This window comes from Catharus ustulatus, chromosome 2 (assembly GCF_009819885.2).
Source record: "Catharus ustulatus isolate bCatUst1 chromosome 2, bCatUst1.pri.v2, whole genome shotgun sequence".
Classification (NCBI taxonomy): Eukaryota; Metazoa; Chordata; class Aves; order Passeriformes; family Turdidae; genus Catharus; species Catharus ustulatus.
This window is the reverse complement of record NC_046222.1, coordinates 52228512-52251892: the sequence shown is the minus strand read 5'-3', so window position 1 is coordinate 52251892 and position 23381 is coordinate 52228512. Positions and strand designations below refer to the sequence as shown.

General features: G+C 44.2%; 1 protein-coding gene across 1 annotated transcript in view; it reads left to right on the top strand.

Moving 5' to 3' along the window:
- The first annotated feature begins 21131 nt into the window (after nt 1–21131).
- Nucleotides 21132–23381, top strand: part of UBL3 (ubiquitin like 3) — a 55729-nt gene continuing 53479 nt past the window's right edge. The window contains exon 1 of the mRNA XM_033051679.2: nt 21132–21843. Coding sequence (XP_032907570.1) covers nt 21817–21843 — 27 coding nt within the window. The 5' untranslated portion in view covers nt 21132–21816. The remainder of the gene's footprint in view (nt 21844–23381) is intronic.

Genomic DNA, 23381 nt, shown 5'->3' with positions numbered 1-23381 from the left:
ACCCAGCAGAAGAGTGTGGTGGCACTGTGGCCACTGGCTGCATGGCTGCCTGCTCCCCTGGCTCTGCCACCCCACTCTCCTTCCCTCTCATTCAGCTCTGTGGTGTTCGGGGCAAAGCACGCCTTCAAGGTGAAGGTTTCTTCCAAGAAGTCTGCAAGAATGACCCAGGATTGTTTTCAGCTTCCACCATAGATGACAGCCCCTGGATAGCCCTCTCAAGAGTTCCTAGTCTTGCCTGGGGGCTGGCAGCTAGGCTACAGAAGATTTTCTGTATGCACTTTAACATCCAATCTTTCTTTCAGAACTGTTTACTCTGAAGAAGAAGCTGCAACATGTTTCCTGTGCCAGAATGTGCCTCCCCCCACAGCTACAACTCACAGTGCACTGCACAGGCTTTGGGAAGATTCTAGGTGCCAAGGTATTGCAAACTGAATAGGGTCAAATCTTCCTTAGCTCTGCAATTATTGTATTTGCCTCTCCAAGCCTACATCTTGCACTTACCTACAGTTTTTAGCAACACACTTTGATTGAAACATTTGGGCAGGTGGCACAACCAAGCCCTGCAGGGCAAGATGAGAGAAGCCTGCTCAGTCCCAGACCCTATGTTTGTGTTTGGGCAAATAATGCACAGCCACACGAACTCCTAGGCCAAAATGATCTGGTGTCCAGAGAGTACATTGTATGGTTTCTGTGGTCTTTGGGGATCTGGAGGGAACTGGATGTCCTTCCATGGGACAGGAAGGCCCTGGCACAGACATGCTGCCCACCTTCCCTTCCAGCACAACTGGTGCAGACATACAGAAATAAGCTTTACAGCTCCTATTAACATCTCAGAGACGTTCCTCACGTGGTTGGACATGTTTTGTAAGGTCAGGGAAGAGCCCATGTGGATGTTGAAATTGCTTTGCTCTGCTAAGACAGCCAGACACAGGAGTGGGGAGGAGCATGACCACACTGCTGAGTGGGCAGCACACCTGGCAGGGCAGGAGGTTCATAATTTCCAGTCCCTGCTTCTGGGCTTGTCTCTGAGTTTCTCTTTGTATCATTCCTTGTGAGCTCCTGCATTACCACAGGGGACCTCAGGTGCAAAGCCATATACTAGGGGCTCACAGAGGGGGAAATCTGGGATACATCATCACAGTGCCTGTGGAATTGCCTGAGCAGAAAGAGCATCCTCCTGCCCATCATCCCCCCCTTTCCCACCAAACCCAGACACACAGTACTACCCTCTTACACCTTGTGACAGCATGTGTACAGATCTCTGCTTCCCGAGGAGTTAGTCATTCTCTTGGGCATCACCCATGGCACAAACGGCTGAGCATCCCACTCTGCAGCCTCGCGCCAGGACACCCACCCTGTGCCACGGCTGAGCACCCCATTTTTAAAAATCATCACAGTGACACCAAAGGCTGTGCAGTACAAGCTGCGGGGATGCGAGGGGACCCGGCTTTCTGTCGCCAGCAGATGGCATCGCCACTCCCAACGCCCTGGCTGGGGAAACCAAGAAAAACGCCTGCTTCTCTTTCCTTTTTAGTTTGGTTTTTTTGTTGTTGTTTTTTTGTTTTATTTTTTTCCCCTCTTTCCTCTATTTGTTCAATTTTTGTTGATTTTTTTTTTTAGGTGCGGGTGAGCTCAGGGCTGCAAAGCACTTGATGGGTGAATTTGCAAAATGCAATTATAAATACTGATTTTCTCTAAAGATCTCTTCTTGCAAAACCTAATGAAGGAATGCTGCCCTGTCTATTCCCAGGAAATACATGGCTGGATGTGCAATATGCCAACCATCCTTACATCCTCCTGACCTGAGGAGCTGAGGGTACTCAGTGCTTTCGGTCAGACTCCAAGAGGATCAGGAACACATCTCTTACACAGCATCTCTGAGTGCCGGCCAGGAGACAGAGAAACATGCTGGATACTGATCCCAGCCTGCTTGCCTGCCAGCTCCTGCATTTCACCCTGCAAAGCACTGCCCAGGGAAGACAGGCTGTGCCTCCAAAAGCTGAGTCAGTGAGTCAGCAAAATAAGGCTGACTAAGCACTTCCCCATCTGATGCTGGACATCAACCACAAAGCATGAATGACTTTGCATTTATTAGGCAGAACTACTGAAGTGCTACAAGCTAGCAGGCTTAAAATAACCAATTGCTGCCTCTCAAAATCAGCATCCTGAGCACTACTAAGCTCAGGTGATAAAGATTTCAATTCCTCCTTTTCCACAGCAAGGCAGATTTGTCTGGGAGGAACATAAGCCTGTCATCTCCACTTACATGCTGCTCCTACCACGTCAAAGGGTCAAGCATGTTATGTTTTGCACATAAACCATTAATGATTAACAGTTTTCTGAAGAGGAACTAGTTTTTCTCTTGGCTTTTAAAAAAATAGACCTTGACAGATGAAATGGAAAAGCATCCTTGGGTTGGTTCCAGTGAGAATTTATGATCATTGATGGTATGGAAGATTGGAATCTCAGACTTTTTTTTTTTCTTTTCTTTTTTTTTTTTTTTTTTTTTTTAATCTGTTCCTGGTAGGTTTGGAAATGGTTAGAAAAGCATGTGAGAAAAAAAAACAGGCTTGTGGTTGGGCCACATAATTTCCTGGTCTGGTTGCCAATTCTGTGACCTTGAATGGGTCACTAGGAGAGCAAAGCATTTCCGTTTTAAGGTTTTAAAAGTTCAAGTCTGACTCCCAGAGAGAGAAAACCAAAGTCAGGATCATCCCCTGAGCTCTGGGGCCAGGCCCTAGGAATATCACAGGTTCTCCCTACAAGTGGTGGAGGGTGCAGCATCCTACATATCTTAGGATGAGATAAAGTGCTTTTTGTGAGAACCTACTAAAAAGAACATTTCTAAAAAGAGGTTTTGAACTTGGTTTAGCTGTTTAACTTTGAGATGGCTGAAGGAGATTAGGATGAGTCCTAGCCTCAACCTCCTCAGGACCTTGCCTTGCAGCTGCACTGACTTGTAGGCATGTACTGCAGCTGCCTGAGCTCAGAGAGCTCATTGGTGACTCTCATTTTGGTGGCATGGATTGGCAGCATGTTCCCCAGCAGCCCCTGAACTCGCTGTGTTGGGGCTGAGGGGGCCCTGCAGGAGACTGGCTGCTGCACACAGCTCTGCCGTGGCCATGGAACCCCCTCCCAAGGACACCAACTTCCAAGAGAATCATAGAATAGTTTGGGCTGGAAGTGACCTTTAAAAGCCATGTAGTCCAAACCCCCTTGCAATGAGCAGGGACATCTTCAACTAGATCAGGTTGCTCAGAGCTCCATCCAACCTGAATGTTTACAGGGATGGGACATCTACCACCTCTCTGGCAAGAGGTCCCACCTCCCTAGAGCTCAGTTTTCACACAAGTATGCTCTGATGATAAAGGAAAATAAAAATAGTTATGACTAAATTATTCTTTGAAAGACAGCCTCTGGTCATTGGGGGAGAGATGGAAGCATGAATAGAGTCACAGATCAGTCAGTTGCTGTGCACAGAGACTGTATTGATGGACATGTTAAAAATATCTGCATGGCTGTAAGCCAGAAACCATTTAGTGTCTAAAATGGGATTTCATTTCCTTTTCCTTTCTTTTGTGTTTTTTTTCTGGTCCAATTTTGCTGAAGGACCCTATCCATGATTCACTATGTTGAAGCTTCAAACTTTGTTGTGAGCTGGGGAGGGCTTTTTGTCTGCTAAGAAGCTCACAACATTTTAAATGGTGTGAGACAGACAGACTTGCAGGTAGAATCCTGGTTCACTGCTGCAGAGCTCACTGTACTGGTGAGCAGAAAGCTCAGCACATGGCCTCTCCCTGCAGCTCTGCAAGGACTTGCTCTGTCCTGGGGCAGAACAAAGGGTTAACAAACATATTGTACCAGAAAAGGACAGGCGCTTCTGGGAATTGCCTGCTGTGACGTTCCCTTGGAAATAGGGTCTTAGATTGGATTTTCCAACTTGTTAAGCACCATCATAGCTGTCCACTGCATCCTCTCCTATTTTCCAATGTGCCTTTGGAATTGGAAGCACCAAAATTGCACCAGGCCTGTGGACTCGACAAAAGCGTGTAAGAATCCCATCCCCTGCTCTGCCAGCCATGCCCTTGCCAGTCCAGCCCAGGAGATGGCTTGCTTTTGCTGCTGCAGGAGGCTGCTGCAGACTCAAATTTGTAGAGCTGCATTTCTGCTGCTCTATCATTCAGGAGGCTGATTTCAGTGACAGGTACACAGTAACACGCACGGATCTGCTTGGGAGTAAATGTGCTAAATAATTGATACATACTGGATACAGCACTACAGCATAATCTATGCTGGATGCAACAAGAGTGCAATGAAAGAAGCAGAGGAATATAAGGACCTTTTGCCCAGGAGCTACAAATATTTAAAATCATCATCCAGGGAGTTAAACCTTCCCTTCAAAGCTGACAGATTTATTTCAGCATATAAAGAGAAGATATTCCTCGAAATGGAGATAACAATAAGAAAGCTTTTATCAAAGGTCCCCAATTATTTTTTTGCAAAATTTCAAGACGTGTGCAGAAAGCAGGTAGGTTTTCTCTGGCATAATGGTGGTCCTTTGTGAGACACGACAACGAACTCCCTAATTAATCTTCGAAATGTCAGAGCCTGCTGGAAGTAATTGGGCCTGACAGTTCAAGGGCTAATTAACTTTAAACCTTGAATTTTCTCTTGCTTCCTCCACAATTCAAGGTCACTTATTTACTTTCTTTTTATACAACTTTTATTCTTCTGCAGTGTGTCTGTTCATATGTGCTTTTCTGGACATGAAGATCAAGACTGAAGGTACTAAGTGGGGTGTGTTGCACCTTAGGAAGTCTCAAGGAGTTTCCTGACTTCACAAGAGAAGAAAGCTGATGTAAGCAGAGGGCTGGTCCCTGGGGAGCAGCTCGCTGTGGGAGATGCTGGCTGTAGCCACCTGAGGTATCAGCAGCATCCAGGAGCAGGGAGCAGGCAGTGTTCCTGTGGCTGGGCATCCTGCGGAGTGGAGCCAGTGTAATCCATCATCACTGCTGTCCCAGCAAGGCAGCAGGGAGCAGTTTCTCAGTTTCAGCAGGCTCCAGAGCGCTGCAGTTTCACTGCTCAGCTTTATGTGAGCAGCATCACGTGTGCTACAACCTGCTGTCTCGGCAGCCTCCGCTGGCCTCCTGCATCAGGTCCCCTGGGGCTGGTGTCCCATTTGTTTTTCTTGCTCTGCAATCTCACTTGACCCTTGGCTGATAAAAAGATAAAGGAATTTTGCAGCAGAGGCTCCAAATCCTATCACCTGCTGCCCATACCCATGTTGAATGACCTTGTGGCTATTACTAGAAATGCATGAAAAGCCTTTTCTCTGGTTGACAGGCTCAGTCTCTGGTCACTCATGGATACAGAGCACGTCTTTGTGAGAGCAGTGTGTGCATGGACTCCCAAGTTGACCCCTGCATCTCTTTGGTTTCCACATGGCAAATTAACAAGGACAAGTCAGGCAAAGAGCTGTTTGGGAGGCAATCCCTATGGGTATACCTGAGCTAGGAGCCATGGGGCTGCCTTCAAGATCTCTGGCAGCGGGAGTAGGGTCCTGTGCCAGCTCCTGAACCTCTACTGGCACTGAATAGGTTCCCTACAGGGCACAAGGATGGGTGGTAGCCTCCCTCCACACCTCCTGCTACTGGCGCTGAAAGTCACAACTGACAAATGATTTCAGTCTCTTTCTGACTCAGACATAGCTGTGCTGGTTCCATTTGCCCTCAGTGCAAAAGACTATGAAGAATGGAAGGAAGGCTGATTATATGGCAAACTATTTGGGGGGGAAAGAGGGTTTTCATCTGTCCAGGTCTGATCACAACAAGGCTGCCATTCTGAGTGACTGAAGTCAAGCCATGGCAGCAGCCATCTCCCATCCAGCCATTAGCTTCAGACACACACAGCTCACACCTGAGCAGAAGAATTATCTGCATCAGGGATCAGGGACTGGAAAAGCTGTATCTGATTTCCTCACTCTTTTTTTCTTAATCCTCATTTCCTCTCCACCAAGCTTTCTTACAGCTGCAGCACAACCCTCTCCAGACAATATCTAATCTGTCTGTCACAGGCGTATCAAGATGCCCCTTGAGTGTGGTACCTAGTGATGACTGACAACTGTCATTAGGCACTGCTCCTCAAACGACAAGGCTCATTTTGTTAACAGGATTGCATAAATTCAGCCTGCAGTCTCAGAAGGGGAAAAAATGCCATATGTTCACATAGGATTTATATAATGTCTCCTTTTGCTGTCCCTATAATTTAGTAACCCAACAAAATTAAGAACATATGATGATACTAACCATATATTTCATATATTTTTTGTTGGTTTGCTTTTAAGTGTTCCATCAAAAGAAAAGAATGTTTGATCTGATTCAGGCTGTTTTCTTTCACTAAGTCACTTCAAGTTGTCTGAGCCAATGAAATAGAGGTGAAATGTCAATGGAGAGTAGGTTTCTGAAAAGTTACTATCTTACTGTAAAGGAGTGATGGTGGTGGTGGAAAGCAAATATAATAATCCAGAAAGCAAATGGCAGAATGAATCCTTTCCATACAGACACTGCAATTTTTCCTCTACAGTTATGGCTTCTTTTTGTTCGCACTCTTCTAGGAAGGCCATATGAAAGCATTATTAATTTCAGGTTTTCCTGGTCACCTTCCTATCCTGTGTTGAATGATACTGTGATGACAGCACTTCAACACTACCAACTGAAATCAGCTCCGCTATGAATTAAATTACTTATTCAAGTAAGGGAAGTCAGGGATTCATCAGACACAGGAATCCAATGTCAGAAGTAGTAAGTCTTTTGTTCAGGCTTGAAAGGATCCAGAAATGTAAGGAAATCACCTCCACCAGCTTCCCTTCCCCAGTGTTGCAAACAAGGCATATGGTGACATGTCAGGAGCTGGAGGTGCTGAAAGAGGGGAAATGACTTTCAGCAAAGAGCTTCTTGTCTCTGTTTGCATGGCTGAAGCTTACATTTATCCTTGCTTTGATCTGAACCCCCTCCATGCCATTGCCCTGGCTATCCTGCCTGGCTCTGGCAGCCAGGACAGCCTGGAACCCACATTGGGTGCTCTCATGCAGCACCTCAGTACATTGATGTTTTTCTGTCTCATGGCCGTGTCCTTTGCCTCTCTGCATAAGCTGTGCCGCACACAAAGATAAAAGTCAAGAGAGGAACATTTTTCTGCAAAGATTTTGGTATTGGGGTGGAATGCTGCTGGAATAAAAAATGTTGTTTTCCTGAATGAATTCCAGCTCCGACAAGGGAAGGAGTCACTCCAAAACATACAGGTAGTTCCGGCAGCAAAGATTAAGGAATTCTGTAGGCTTTTAGGATCATTTTCTTCCTGACTCTGTGTGAAATAGTGCTCACATTAGGCCAGCATTCACCTTTGGGCTTAGCCCAATTATTATTTTGAAAGAAGTTGTTTCTTCCCTCTCTGCCACAGGTGTATTGGGAGGGATTAGGGGAAAGATGAGGGTATCTGAGCTCATGACTCTAAGTGTGAAGCCTGGCACACTACTAAGTCCATCCAGATACAGATAAGCATGCTTTGAGCTGGCTGCAGTAGAACTTCGTGTGCTCTGGAAATAACCAGGGAGGAGAGCAGCTTTATGATCATGTCTCCAGAAACATTGTGTGTACAGGGATCTGTCTCTGGATACTGCCACAGTTTCTTTCTCTGCTCTTCATCGAAACCATGAGATTTTGTTTTATCCATGAGCAGAAACAGATGATTTTCACTGTGCATGCAGCAATGAGTGGGACTGGTAATATTTACTCTGCCTGATGTTTCTGGCTCTGTTTTATAGAGAATCCCTGAAGGAGTGTAGGAACAGCAATGGACCTTCTGGTGTTGTCTCCAGAGAGAGGAATGGTTTTTCAGACACATTTTGGCTGAAGAAAACCCCAGCAATGCCTGTAGTGATGTGCACTCAATTTCTAGCAAGGGGTTCGGACAATAGTCTTTTCCCGATGCCAACACAGATTTGTCCTTTCCCTCTTTTCCTGCAGTCCAAGGGCAAGTCTGAAGGTAACCAGAGAAGGCTTTCTCCTCTCCAAGCCGGAAGGCATTTGGGGACAGTGCTGGGAGCCAAAGTCAGCATGTGGCCTCTCCGGGTGTGAGACGTGAAGTTCAACATCGGGAAGAAAATCCTCATGGGTTCCTGTACCTGGGTCTTATTACAAAATTAAGTCATTACATTTTTTGCTTTCTGTATGTTTAGACTTTTAAAAGACACAAGGACTTTCTGGTTTCAAAGTGAGAAGCAGTAAATACAACGGTACCAGAAGTGGCTTTTGAGTGTTAGTCTTTATTTTCAAGCAGAGTGTTTTAGCTTCTGTGTAAGGATACATTGCCAGATTTCACTATATGGATATAAAAGCTACCTGTGGCCCTGCACCATTGCCTTTTCTCTCACTTCACTGTGTAAAGGTGAGACCATTATTTTCACTGTGTACAAGTAAAAGGTTATTGGTACAGCGAGAATTTCCAGTGAATAATGCTGGTAAGGTAAGAGGCGGATCCCTTGATGAGATATCCCTGTGCTCTGGCAATGGTAATAACTTGCTTTGCTACTGTGTGCAAAGTGGTTTGTTGTTCTAAGAGCAGTAAAATGTTTTGTTGTTCAAATATTATGAAGGTTGTTTTATTCAGATGTGCTGGTCAAAAACACTTGAGCACTCTGTTGCTCTAAGCCCAAGGCTCCTCAGTGCTCAATGTGCATCTGGAGGGGGCATTTTTCTTTTTTTTTTTGCATTACCTGCAAAGCAGGAATGAACTGGCAGCAGGAATACCACAGTACCACATCTCAGCCAAAGGGCAACCAGCCTTTAAAACTGATCTGGCATGACACAAAGTGCTTGGATTTTTTGGAGAAGGAACAATGAACTCTGTTAGGAGACCCACAGCTACTCCTTTTGTCTTAAGATTAAAAATTTAACGTCGGGATTCTTACCACTTAAATTTAGCTTTTCAGGAGTCAGGCATCTAATCTAAGCCAGCCATGCTGGCAGCCTGTTGTGTCAGAGAAGAGTTGGGTGCCAAAATATGGTTCACCCCTCTGAAGACAGCTACCAGAATAGATGGGATGGCTTGCCCTCTGCTCCTGCCTTTTTTTGTAATTCATTTGAATCTCAAGGTAAACACCAACCTTTCAGATGGCTTTGAGGGGAATCCACTCCAAAGTGTTCAAAGCTGCTGTAGAAGACCTTTCTCTGAGGTGAGGAACTATTTTCTCTGTATGATTATGTTGTTGGGGTGTGTTTTTTTGACCAGCATGCTTGAAACAAATGTGAAACCTGCAAGAAAACTGACAGATGGGGTTTTTTTTCTGGCTTGGTTTGTTTTTTTCTAACGTGTGTCAGTATTTTCCAAGGGAGGTGTTTGATCTGAGACAGGCTCATATGTCAGAAAAGGTTTTCACTGATTCTGCAGAACACAGAATTCTGGTTCTCCCTCAGGGAAGAGAGGGTGGTCACAAACCTGACAGCAAGAGGATAAAAGAATAGAGTCTTGGCATATCCTCTGCCATTTGTTCATTAAAGAAGTGTACCCAATACTTAATTTGGTAGATTAACAAAAGAAGCTATCCCTGCAGAGCTGGAAACAAGCTTCCTTATGCCATTTGCCAACAAGTCTCTACAGGACCTAATTTAACATATTCATTTGCTCACAAAAGGGCTTGAAGAATCACAAACATCTCCTGTACAAGGACAAAGAAACTCTCTATTCCCATACTTTGTCAATCAAATTAATCACAAAGGTAACTGTATTATTTCTTGCTTTATTTGCACATGTATATTTGATTCTGTATGAGTGAGAGTACTCATAAAGCTAACTCTTAACCAAAATACCTCAAATGTCCATCACTAGAAGACCCCACCAAACATGCCAATTAATTCTACAAAAATTCTACAAAAAATGTCCTGAGGGGCAAGCACCAGGCAATAGCACTCCCAGGCAATAGATATGGGGAAAAGAAACAACTAGCTTTAGTCATGCACACACATATATACTTCTATAAATATATTTTGATACATGTATTTCTTTTCATGTTCACTTCTCTGATTAGTACTTTTCCTTAACTGGAGAACAGCTGACGATCTGCTGTTCCCAGTTTGAGGAAGTGGATGCCCAGACTCTCTCAAGAGGATTTAAGTGATTCAATACATGAGAAGAGGATCCATCACACATTGCTTTACCTTACACAAATTCCGATAGTGAATTAAGGTTACAAATGGGAACAGACTATCCCCATGGGACTTCTGACAGATCTGGTCACCTACTGTGTGAGAAAAGGGCAAGGGGTGTTTCAGAGTCCTTGTTCTCCACAGCTGCAAATCCAGGACTCAGTCTGAAATTGTGAGAAAAAAAAACAGACCTGCATCCAGATCTGCCACACTACAGCTCTTACAAGCAGATACCATCCTGAAACATCTGAGATGGACTTAAACCAACCACTTGAGCTTGACATTTAAAACATACCACCTGAACAGCTCACTGATTTCCTGAATGTAGTCGCCAGAGCAGGTACTTAAGCCTGATTTTCAAGGTCACGCTGTGCATGACCCATTGGCTGCCTTAAGTCATCTCCCCACCCTTGGCCAGTGGAAGTCAGTCCCACACACAGAGCACACAGCATAGACTTTCTCAGGAGTAGGTGGATTCCTATGGGATGTGTCCCTGTGTGTCTCAGCACAGGCCAATAACGTACTGAAAATTGTGCTTAGTTTCCACACATAAAGATTCTGGGATTAACGATGTTCTTGGGATTAAGCATGTACAAAAATATTTTGCCCTAAGAAGGAAAAGAAAGAGTGTGAGAACGGAAGTCAATGATGAAGAGAAAAATGCACGCTCTGCTACCTGCTGAAAGAAAACAAAATATTCAGAACAAGATTAGACACATGCTGCCCAAACTATTCAGCTACTTGTAAAATATTGAATCAAATCCTGTTAAACTAATTGGAAAGTATTTTTTAAATATGAAAACTACTCTCACCTTTTAAATTTCTTTTTCTAATAACTTCCGAGTCTATAGAGATCTCATCTCTACTGTCACTTTGAGAGCTTATTTATATTTGCTAGCATGCAAATCCACTTTAAGAAATCATCTGTCTTTAGCTTCGAGGATTGAATAAAAAGCTTAAATGCCAAATAAATCAGCACATTCATTTATTTTTCAGCATTCTCTGATACAGCAAGCCTGTGATGCATCACTTGGATGCTTATTGTGGAAAAGGAATGGCATCACAGACAGTGCAATGAAATTGGATCTAACAGTGCACGCCAGTAGAAAAAAAAGCAGTTGCTTTGCAGAAAAATTCATAACCAAACTGTTTAAATTGTTTCTTCAAAGCAGTACAGGTGTCAGCCACCTTCTTCTTGTTACTCTTGATACAAGTTGCTACAGGCCATTGTTTATTCAAGGGTTCAATTGCAGAAAAGAAAAAACAAATGTGGAAAAGAAAAAAAAATCACCACTTTACACACATTAGTTCAAATTCTACAAAATATTGCCAGTGGTTTAGAAAATACAGTTGACACAATGGTGGCTCTTGGGTTCTCGTGTGCTTTCAGGAGGCACTCGCTGCTGCTGTGGCTCACCAGGCAGGGGAGGGACAGTCTGGTGCTGGTGAGACCATGGCAAACACATAATGCTCAACTCTGCACTGATCTTTCACCTCTGCAGCTGTCTCAGTACCTCGGCAGCACATAAGGACTTAGCCAAAGCCAGTTGTTAGCATGGGCAGAGTAGTGTTGGTAAATGGCTGCATTTTAATGAGAACATATTGCCTTAGTCCCTGAGTTTATGACTTGCTTTGCTACACGCTCCTCTTTATTGCTCTTCTCCATCCTACAGCCTGCAAGCTACTCTTAGTTAATACTCTTGCACTTCCCTGCTCACACTGTTTTTCTCATGTCTTTTTAAACCTGACTCATATTTTCAATATTCTAGACTTGAATGTGATTAAGAGTCACCAGATGGTATTACTGGAGATGGCTTTGCTGATCTTATTTACACTGGCTTATTTGAGAGCAGTTCCTTCCTGAAGAAATGTGTATGGCTAAGTGTGATACATTGACAGTTTCAGTTGTGAAGAGGTTGAAGAGTAAAATCTATTTTGTGTAAATGAGGTTGTTTTTTTCAAGACTGATATGTGGGTTCTGCCTCTTGGTTACATCTCTGCAAGCAAACAGTCAGGAGCCTTGTAAATCCAAAATCAATCTGTGGAGAAGTTTGCCTATATTATTAAATTTGCTAGGATCCTAGAAAGAATTGTAAAGGTCTGATACTCTTGGGAGGAGGAAAAGTCAAAGCAGCGTGAGAGCTCTGCTGGATCACTGACAGCCTACAGGAATGTGCTGCTTTGAAAATCAGTTCTTTATCAAAAGGTTTGCAGGCATATATTGCCTGCAAAAGCTAAAATGGAAATGCATTTTTTGTTTCATCATGCTACACACAGTAATCAGGAGTGGAACAATTCAGTCTGATGAGAGTTTTCATTCCTTTTCTGTTAGGGAAAAAAAGAAAATCTGAATAGCTTTTTTGTTTTTCAGGACTTGCCTTGTTCCGCCACTCTAATGTGCAGCTTTCACCCGCTCTCTCAACTGCCACTTATACACTTTCTAAAGCACAGGAATATTAGTTTTTCATACAAAAGGGAAGAGGTGTTTCATAAATAAGGAAAAGCAGGAGCTCACTTTTACTGCAGTGATTTGTCACAGAAAGGGCAGGGTGAGTGAACAAGATCTTTGTTTGGTGGCATTTTTAATACCCTCGAAATGCTCTAATATTCTCTGCAACCAGTCTCTGCTTAAGAACTGGCTCTTGCTACATCTACAGAGAAATCTGCAGCAGTGAACTAGGAAGCAAACACACATTACATGCCATATTAAAGCTATGAAGAAAAAAAGATCTAGGCATATTTTCTCAAAGCTTTCATGTCCTCTTCTTGCTCTTTTTCAACAAACCTTTAACAATTGGCTCCCTCACTGTGTCCTCGGTGTCCTACATAAGGATCTTTCTGGAAAAATGAAAGGTTTTCAGACCTGCTGCAACTCTCACCTGGGTAATGGGACTCTGCCCATTTAATGGCAGCCAGGCTGCACCCCAAGGACTTGATGTCGCAGACTCCAGAGCACATGCTGCGATCACTGAGTAGCCTCATTTAGCAGAACAGGCAGCCCATAACCTCCTCACCTCTGGCGGGAGAGCACTGAGGCGTTTCAAATGATGCCATGATTGTAACACATCCAAAGTTACTCCATCATTCATCAGCTTGAAAACCGAGTTAATTAAGTCACAATAGAAAGTGTTGCACTGCAAATGAAACAAAAGAACATTTTCTTGCCTTGAGGTGATTGTTATTTAAGCCTTGATGCTGCCAAAGTTTGCGCACCTGTTTAAGTGCGTAACTAGTTCTGCTTCTGTTGGGTAATTCCTGCGCCCTTTGCCCACTGACTGCAGACATGGTAGTACTACTTTCATACTGAAGGTCCTGCATAAAAGTTTGCAGCCTCCCTGGCACTGGATCTCAGCACTCTGGAGCATGAAAAATGCCAGGGTCTGGGTGGGTTAGTGTGGAACAGCCCTGAGCATCGAATCATGGTTTCCAGCTGAGCAGAGTGGGGAGCAGAAAACACCATGCTGGCGGGGAGAAGTGAAAGAGATTGGAGAGAATTCACCAAAGTTATCTCCAGCTGTGTAAAAATTAAGCATCTAGACTTTCAAAGACTCTTAAAATGGTCAATAGAAGGAAGTCAAGAATCTTATCTAAGAGGTCAATGTGGTGGACATACTTTGTTCCACTGATGACAGATGGAGGCTGCAAAAGTAGCTTAGATAGGATATCCAGTATTTTTAAATGGTTAGATTAAATGAGTTGAGTCCCACCCTTAGAGTTATGCTAAAGGGAATCTGAAAATTGGCCTAAGTTTTTGCACGTGGACAAGAATTGACACTACTGCTCCTCATCTATCAGTTGTGCCTGCAGCTGGCACCCAAGGCACCAGCCCACTGCCAATGATAGCAACATAAGCAAGCACTGACACTGATGTCTGACAAAGCCTCCTTTTATTCAACTTTTCATTAAAATAATTTTAATAGATTAATAAAACTAAGATTAATAAAAACTAATCAAGCTCTTTTGAAGCAACTATATCTACATAGAACAAACTCAAACCTGTCCACTCAGTCTTTCAGATTCTGTTGTTCTTTGCTAACAGTAAGCCAATTAGAAGAGTTCTAGTGCTGGCTATTTTGGGAGCAGTTGTCTCTGCAACACAAATACCTATTACTGTCCACAGAGGCCTTGGGACTGGAATGAGAAAGGGAGGCTAGAATGAAATCAGGCTCTCTTGGGTTTCATGCTCATGATGAGCAGAAGTGAAAATAGACAAACAAAAAATCAATCCCAACAATGGCAACATTCAGGACTCAAGTGACTGTGAGCTTGGAAGTAACATGGAATTCAGCTTCCTATTAATTTGCCCAGTCCCTAACATTGTATTGTAAGCCTGGAATCATTTAGATTATATCAATGGAGTAAAAGTAATATAAAATTATTGTAAGAACTTAATGCAGCCCAAAGCCTGTTAAAAAGAAAATCCTATTTTCAAGTTTCCATTCCCCAGAGCTGCTACTTTTTTCTGTATTTTTCCCTTTAAATCTGAAAGAAAGGGGACCATTCATCAAAACAAAAAGCAATTATTCAGTGTTTCATATACTGACAACATTCATCCTCAGGAAGTCTTTGTCGATTGTGCCTCATATGTATAGTTATAAAGTAAAAGAAACACAAAACTGTGGTGTCTCCATACCCTATGGATGACATGAGACTATTGTCCCATCATGATTAAACAATGCAACACCACTCATGGAGAGTCTCCCCAACAACAGTAACCAGTAACCAGAGGTCAACCAATCTCTTTAGCCAATTAAAAATATCATTTTTAGACACTGCTTCATTCAGATACTGTTTCTGATCTAAAGATTAATGAATGATAGAAAATAAGGCAAATCAAATATTACATTACATTGATATGACTTACATAAACAACAATTAACTCAGCGCAGATTCAGAGCTGGGTTTTTGTTTCAGTTCAAGTAGTGTACAATTAGATTTGCATGCAATCTATCTAAGTGCTTCAGCTAATTTAAAAAGTGTTCAGAATATTAATATGTATGTGTGCATATAGATTGAGAGCTTTATAAACATACATTTAAGTATATATACACATGCTTATAAGTAACAGCCTGAAATTACAAGCATATGAAGGTCTTTAAATTAAAAAAGCCTCAGTACTTCTAATGTATTACAGATAACAGATATGAGATTCAAAGAAGCAAAAATGATGTCTTACTTCAATTTAGTATTTTTAGTACTAATTTTATAAATAGTAAATGTGAGATATAATGGGAGCTCACTAATATTTCGCTACCCACTAGAGACCCTTAGAGTAAAAAAAAAAAATAAAAAAATAACCTGCTGCAGTCAGCAGGATAGAGGGATGATAAAACACAGTTGGTACCCCAGGGTCCCTGCCGATTCTGGCTCTGCACAACTAATAGGCTACACTCAGCCTTGGGCTCATGTAAGGCACAAACAATAGCTGGGATCCTGGTAGCACCAACGAGCAATCTGAGCTTTAGCCTTCACATCTAACAGTTTTACAAAGCCATTCTCCTTTTACATCCTTGATCAGTCTGAGACTGGTACCTGGTGTTCTTCTACTCTTTTTCTTGAACACTAACTGTACATTTTCTCCATTTTTTTCTAGACAATTTCTTCTGCAGCATTGAGTTTTGCAACAGTCATTCCCCAAAGCCACAAATTCTTGCTCCTTTTTCTGCAGAGCTGTCATTTAATTTGATATGGCACTTTTCCTGATCTTTGACCTTCCTCTTCTCTGGAAAATTTCAGTAATTTTTGCCAGCATTACCCTAACAATCAGTTGTGTAGAATTTCTTCATTTCCATATATTATTTGCTGATATTAAAGAGCATTTTATTCCTATGTTTTATTAAATTCAGGTTTCAATTTCAGAGCTGTAGCATAACCTCAATGCTTCCCCTAGTTTCTCCCCATTGTCAGGAAGCTGATCCAGGATGGAAGCTTTTCTGCTAAAATTTCTCCTTCCTGTTTCTTATATATTATAAAATAAGGGACCTCTTCCCATTGTTTTCAGGGTTATTTTTCTATATGAACTGGACAGATGTATCTGTTTATTCCTAGGTATACAGATAATTAAACCACCTCCAGAACACTGTTTATTTGAATATTCTCTAAAACAGGTTTGGAGACTTCTTGTCCTTATTCCACCTTTGTACCCTCTTCTATCAGTCCTCACCCCTGCTCTTAGGAGTTACCTGATGTAATTTGTGACAACACTATACCATATCTCAGCAACACCCACTAGATTGGCAGAGCACAGTTCCTGCCTGGTTCAGCTGCATCAGGAAGGTCAGGAATAACCTCAGGCACTCAGTGTCACTCAGTTGTTTCCTATCGTCTAGTGTTTGTACATGGGTTCTGCAGATGTGAGAGGGGGAAATAAACCCTTAAAGCAAATTGGGGAATTCAGAGGAACAATGTGAATTGGTTTAAACTGGCTGTGTTTTTTAATTTTCCAGCAAGATCAATCTGATCTTAACTTAAAAAATATCTGATGAGTAACTAAAAAAATAAATTAATAAACCATGATTCTGCCTGGAACTGTGTATTCTAAATACTATAAAATCTCAGAGGTCCTTCTGTTGCCTTCCTGCTGGTTTAGAGAAAGGTGTGGACCGGAGGAATGCTGTTCCCAGAAGCCTACTGGCATTGACGGAGAGGCTGATAGGACTCACATGCTGGTTTGGCTTGACACAGAAGCAGCAAACAGACAAAAATCAATGTTCTTCCAAGGGGAAAGGAGTCAGTTTAGTTACAAAAAAAAAAAAAAAAAAAAAAAAAAAATGAACACAGAAAATAAGAGTTTTTTGCAGCAGCCAGAATGAGAAACCAGCAGTGCATAGGGGCAGACAGCGGGTGGCAAGCACTCTGTGGGATCCAGCCCTCATTTACAGTGCAGCTTTTTGCCTGAACGCTTCTTTGTAAGGTGTCTGAATTCAGCGTGACTGAGTCATACCGAGTTGAATGCAAACTTGGCTCTGTAAGAGTTAAAAAAAAAAAAAGGCCACATGTTTCTACAAAGGTATTAAAAGTATCCTGTTGAGTAACCCGGTGTGTTCCTTGCTGCCCTGGATATCTTGCCGCTATGGCTGCCAGAGAGGGAAAGAATCCTGATCTGTCCCATGGCCAAACCCCAAAGAATCAAACCCTTTGTCTTGAGAGCCTTTCACCTTCTCAGGGTGCTCTGAAATTCTGGAGGCAAATCAGAAATTACCTTAAAAGAAATTTCCTGATGGTGTGTTACCTCTCCTGAAGATGCTTCTGTTCACAGCCTGCCTGAAAGGGAAAACGCTGGAGGACAGGACTGGGCTGAAAGCTTTTAATGTCAGTTGTGGGATGTAGGCTTGACGTGGTCTCCAGCCCCAGCAATAACAACACTCGGGAGAGAGTGCTGCTCTTCTGAAAAATGGCAATCAGTCTCACATGTTAACAGTAGGTTATGCTGCCATTAAGGCTATAAACGACATGAAGTTTTGTGCTCCAGGGCATAAACCTCTGGCACCTTTGGCAGCAGTGGAAACTTAGCAAATAATGATTGTAACGTGATTGTCCACTGCAGGGGTCTGTGTGTCCTTCTCTGAAGCATTTGATGCTGGCCACTGCTGGAGACAGGATATCACATTGGCTGGACTACTAATCTGATTTAGTATAACAGACCTTTTATTCCTATTAAGCACGTCTCAGTACAGAGTCAGCTTTCAACTAGTACTAATGGCCATGAAACACTTAATCCGCAGCCCAGTCTACTTGTAGATACCTGGCACAATTCTTCTCTAAGGCAATACAGAATGGCCAATTTCTACTTGTGTCATGTCATATTTTTCAAATAAGGAAAGAAATATCAGTTGCATACTTTGTCAATTTCCCCCATAAATTGCCAAAGTAGTGATGATGAATGATTTTGTACCTGGATGTCCAAATTCAAACGACATTTCTGCAAAGTATACTTAATGGAAATAAGATTTGTGCATCTGAGTAGAGGATTAGGCCCCAAAACCAGAATAGCCTTTTAAGTTTTCTATGTGGCTAGCATTCCTCCTGAACAGAATTTCCCCTTTTTTCTTTGATCTTTGGATGTGGAAAAGATTTGTTTTCAGATATGTATGCCTGTAGCACTTTCTTGGGATTTATCTGCAAGCTGATCCCAGACTCAGCCTGCTGTTATGCTTTTGCAGGGTCCCCCGTTTCAGACAACTACTGCTTGACCACAACTCTCATTTCCTCTCTCTGCAAATGTGAAATGAATACTATCATAACAGCATTTCTTAATACATGCCAAAGAGAAAATATCGTTTTTCTGTTACAAATTTGACCACCCTGCATTTCAAGTATATGACTTCACCTCTACAAAACTGATAGGCTTTACCCCTGTCATCATATGTAGTGCAACTTCTACCAGGCCCAGCACCTCTTCTTATTTATTTGCCCATCACACAATCACCCTGAAATGATCTCCAGCATGTACCAGTTGTACCAGATCCTCCATTTGTATGCGTTTGGTCATCACAGATAAGAGCCAGGGGAAAAAATAATCATTCAAATGTGACATAAATATCAGATGTTGGGCAAACCCAGCACTACGAACCTTTCAGGACAGGACACAATATGTACTTATACAACACTGTGCCCAGCACTAGGGCATTCTGGCTAGAATTTTTGTTTGTTTGATTGTTTTTCAGGGAAAAGATCACATTAGTAAGGTTCTAGGAATAAACTCTACTAAGCAAGATATTTTATAATTCCTTAGTCTGTCACTGATTCAATCAGAGTCATAGATACCCCAGAATGCATAATGTTTGAAAGAGAGAGACATCTTTCAAGTCTCATCTCTTAACTATCTTCTTGTGCTTTCTCTGCCCCTCAAGGACAGCCAGTCAGAGAGAGAGTAGGCGGTGCTTCAACAACTTGCTATTGCTCCCACAAACACAAGACCTTTTATCCTGTCGGTGTCTAGAGGGTCTGACTGAGATTGGGGCTGTGACTGACTCCCAAAAATGCACAATCTAAGCAAATTCGGCTGACAAGAGAAGAACTGATATGCCTAAAGTCACACACACAATGTGGCAGTACAGAAGCCTCACAGAGATCCCACATGCAGGGCCACTTCTGTTGGCCCCCAACTCCTTTCCCAGGCATCAAATGAGGCTGCTTGCTGTCAGATCTATCTTCTGAAGTCAGTTTTGCACTATTTTGGAGCAGAGCACAAAGTAAAGATTTATAACCCCTGCAAGGGACAGTGTCTTGCCAGGAGTTGCCTTTGCAGTATGAAGTCCTAAAGAGGAAAGGCAGACTCAAACTTTTAGAATTAAAGGGAACAACTCTGTCTTAATTTCCTGTGGTTTCACATGAGATTTGTCCACAAAGGAACCATCTGTCACCATCTGCTTGATTTTCTTGATTTATTTTTTTTTCTTGGACAGTTTCACAGTATTGGTATGTGAATGTGCCTACCCACACCCCTCTCAAAAGGCCAACTCATTTCTTCAGTAGACATGTGCCTTGTGTGGATTTTTTGTGTATTTGAGCTGCAGTGCACTTTTCATCAGGCACTGCCTTTCTTTGTTGAATGCTGGTCTCCAGGAACTGCTTGGAATAAGGGATAAAACACCAGTTGCACACACAGTTTCTGATAACTTGGGTCCATAACAAAAAGCAGAGCTCTTCAGGAAGCAAGGTGGCTTTTGAAGGGGCATTTGACATGATGAGGGCGTTGCCTTTTTCTGGGTGGTTCCAAGGTGGCAGTCATTGTTTGCACTGTGAATCTTACAGGAGTTTTTTTTCATTATTAAATCTACAGTTTGGAAAGCAAAAAAATTAAAATAATTAAAATAATTTTTTAGAAACCCCTAAAACCCCCCTGTAGAATAATGTGTGAATGAGAAATACAAAAATGTGATGTACAGGCCCAGACTTGAAGATCTGGGGTGCAAAACAATTAAAACAATAACATGAAAATGTAACTTATCTACAGGGAATCTGTAGAGGGATTCTTGTCAGGAACTGTAATGATAGGCCAATGGGTAATAGGACAAGGAGCAATGAGTACAAACATAAAGAGGGAAAATATAGATATTAGGAAGAAATTCTTTACTCAGAGGGCGGTGAAGCACTGGAAAAGGTTGCTCAGGCAGGTTGCGGATGCCCCAATCCTGGCAGTGTTCAAGGCCAGGTTGGATAAGGCCTCGAGCAACCTGGTCTCGTGGCAGGGTGGATTAGGACTAGATGATCTTTAAGCTCCAGTCCAAACCCTCAACATTCTGTGGTAATTACTTTTTTTGTTGTCGCTGGAAGCCGTCCAAGGGGACGGCGCGGGCCCACACGCCGGGAGCGGCACCCGCTTTGGGAGGCAGGGGCTGCGAGGGGAGCGCCAGAACGCCCCTGAGGGAGCTGCAGCGCCCGCGGGGGAAAGCGCCGATTCACGCGGCCCCCGGGGGTCTCTGCTGCCCGGGGGGGAAGCGGTGGGGCCCCCTCGGTGCCGCCCCGGCCGACGCTGCGGGAGCGCTGCGGGAGCGCGGCGGGGCCGAGGGACTCCCCCGACGGGGCGGGCCGGGCCGGGGGCCCGCGGAGGGAGGGTGGCCCCGCCCCGGCGGCGGTCGGCCCCGGCCGCCTACAAGCCCCATGGTGCCGCGCGGGGCGGCGGCGTGTGACGCGGCGGGAGCGGGGGTGGCGGAGGCGGCGGCGGAGGGTCCGTGTCTCCCCTGCCGCGTCCCCTCGCTCGGCTCGGCGGGCGCCATGTTGGCTTGAGCCGAAGATGACAGGGGGCGGCTGCGGGCGAGGATCGCGCTGAAGGAGCGGCACCTCCGGCTCGCAGCGCGGCTCTCGGGGGGCGGCCGGAGCCGCCGGCGGACGAGGCGGGGGAGGGAGGGAGGGCGGGCTGAGGAGGCGGCGGCGGCGATGCGAGCGGAGAGCTGAGGCTGCGGGAGGCGGCCGCCGTCGAACGCCCCCCGGCCCCCTCCGAGCGCCGCGGGGGAGGGCTCTCCCCTCCGAGCGCCCTCCCTCCCTTCCCTCGCTGGCCCGCGTCCCCGCCGGGCGCTCTTGGATGCCGCACACCGCCTAGGGGGGCCGCAGCCCGGCGTCCTCCCCAGCGGCCCCGGGCCCACCCCGGCCCTCCCGCCTCCCTGCCCCGCTGCCCAGGGCAGGAGCCAGGTCCTGCCTGCGCGCCCGGGTCGCCTGCGCCGACTGAGGAGGTGACTTGGACGCTCTATTATCCCGTGTGAATCATCCCGTCGTCATTTGTCGGGGCTGGGAGAGAAGGCAGAGGGCGAGAAGGGGGGAAAAAGCCCGCACGCAGCTCATGTGGCGGTGTAGTCCTGCTGCCTGCTCTACCTGGCACCGCTGGTGCTGCTGCCGCTGACAGGATCTGCTGCCATCTCTGGTCTCCCGCTGGCTCCTCCGGTCCAGCCCGGCACCGCTGCCCCTGGATATTCCTGCTCCAGAGCCGGCCGCCTTCCCCGCTGCTTATCGGGCACCTCTTTCGCGTAGGGGACTGGAAGCTGCTGCCTCCGATACTGACACCGGTTTTGCATCTTGAAGATCTCCGGCGGGCTGCTCTTCGTGCTGCTTTTTTTTTTTCCCCTTTTTTTTTTTTTTTTTGAGTTGATTTTAATCCATTTAGGGTAACATCAAAATGTCCAGCAGCGTTCCAGCTGATATGGTGAGTGTTGTACTGTTTATTTAATAGTTTTGTTATAGAATAACGTTTATTTCTGCCTAGTTTTGACAGAGAAGATGGAAAGAAGAGGGGCGTGGGAAGAAAAAAAAGGTCTTGGTTGCATATTTAAGGAACATAAAGTTCCCAGTTAATTACCTTCCCCCTCCCGCCCCAGATGCTGGTTTTGCTTCGCTTTTTGGTGGTGGAGTGGGAGATCTGCAGCGTCGCCTCCCGTGTAGCGAGGGAAGGGGGATGCCAGACTCCCTTACCTATGGCAGACAGTTACCTGAGTGCTCACGCTTGGGTCGTGTAGCACTGCTCCTCAGCTCCGTCGAGCAGTTTTTTGGGGGAGATAAATGCGAAGCAGAGCATTCGGGATGAATTGCTCGACCCATTTCTTTCTTTCTTTCTTTTTTTTTTATTTTTTTTTCTATCTCTCTTTCTAAACCTCTTAAGCTTGGCATGTGTCTTGCCAACGCTTTGTCTTCCGATGTTGGTGGGAAGTTTAATCTCTTCACTTGCTGCCGGCTCAAAAGCGAGAGAGAAATTTTCATGCGCTTTATTTTCATGGCGAGGTCCTTTGTGCACTAGCTGCAATCTGGACATTTTTCAAGGGCACTCCTAGTACTTCTTATGGCGGACTGTACTTCAGCTTGTATTGGATACTCGGCTCAGTACATTTAAAACAGGAAGGTATAGCAGCAGATCATGAGAAGGTAGGGTGAATCAGGTCGGCTAGGTAATCTTCCGTTCAGCACGACTTTCTCCATTTATATGCATTTCCATAAATCAGGATATATTTTCATAAGTCGCAGTTGGAAAAAGCACCCACAAACTTGTAGCTGCAGTTTAATATGTTAAATCTTTATTCTTACAGCAGAATATTTTCATGCATTTCCACACGGCTGTTCACATTTAAAGATACTTTTTTCCCCTTCCCAAAAGCAAAGGACTTGTCTATGCTTTTTTTTTTTTTTAAATTTCAGGGTGAAGTTCTGTTTTGTGGGTAGTAGTGTGCCCCAGTAGTGAGAACAATAAAACCGAGTAGCCCTTGTTTAAGTCATTGATGTACAGTTGATTGGGATGTGTATGGCAACTGAGCTATTGAAATGATAGTATCTGTTTAGTTGCTTGCTTTCTGCATTTCCTTCACAGCAGTCACAATGAGTGAATTTTGACCAAAAAAGAAAAAAAGCAGAAACACTAAGATATAGAGGATGATCAAACAGCAAGTTATAAGCTTATAGGTTTTTTCTCTTTTTTTCCCCTGTGCCTTTCTGAAATACTATAAATAAATTTTGCCTCCCCTGGATGAAAAGAGTGATGAAAGGATTTAAACTCAGAGGAAATAAGCTCCTGAGCTATCAGTTTTCACCCATTTCTTTTTAGTGTCTCTCTTTCTCTCTGACTGTTAGAGCCTTTTGAACCCCCTTCTCTCCTGCACGTGGCTGTCTAGCATTATATCACAGCAATCCTCCTGGGCCGTGGAGGATTAGGTGCAAATCTCTCAGTGCTGCTTTTTAAGTTGCCTGGAGGAGTCC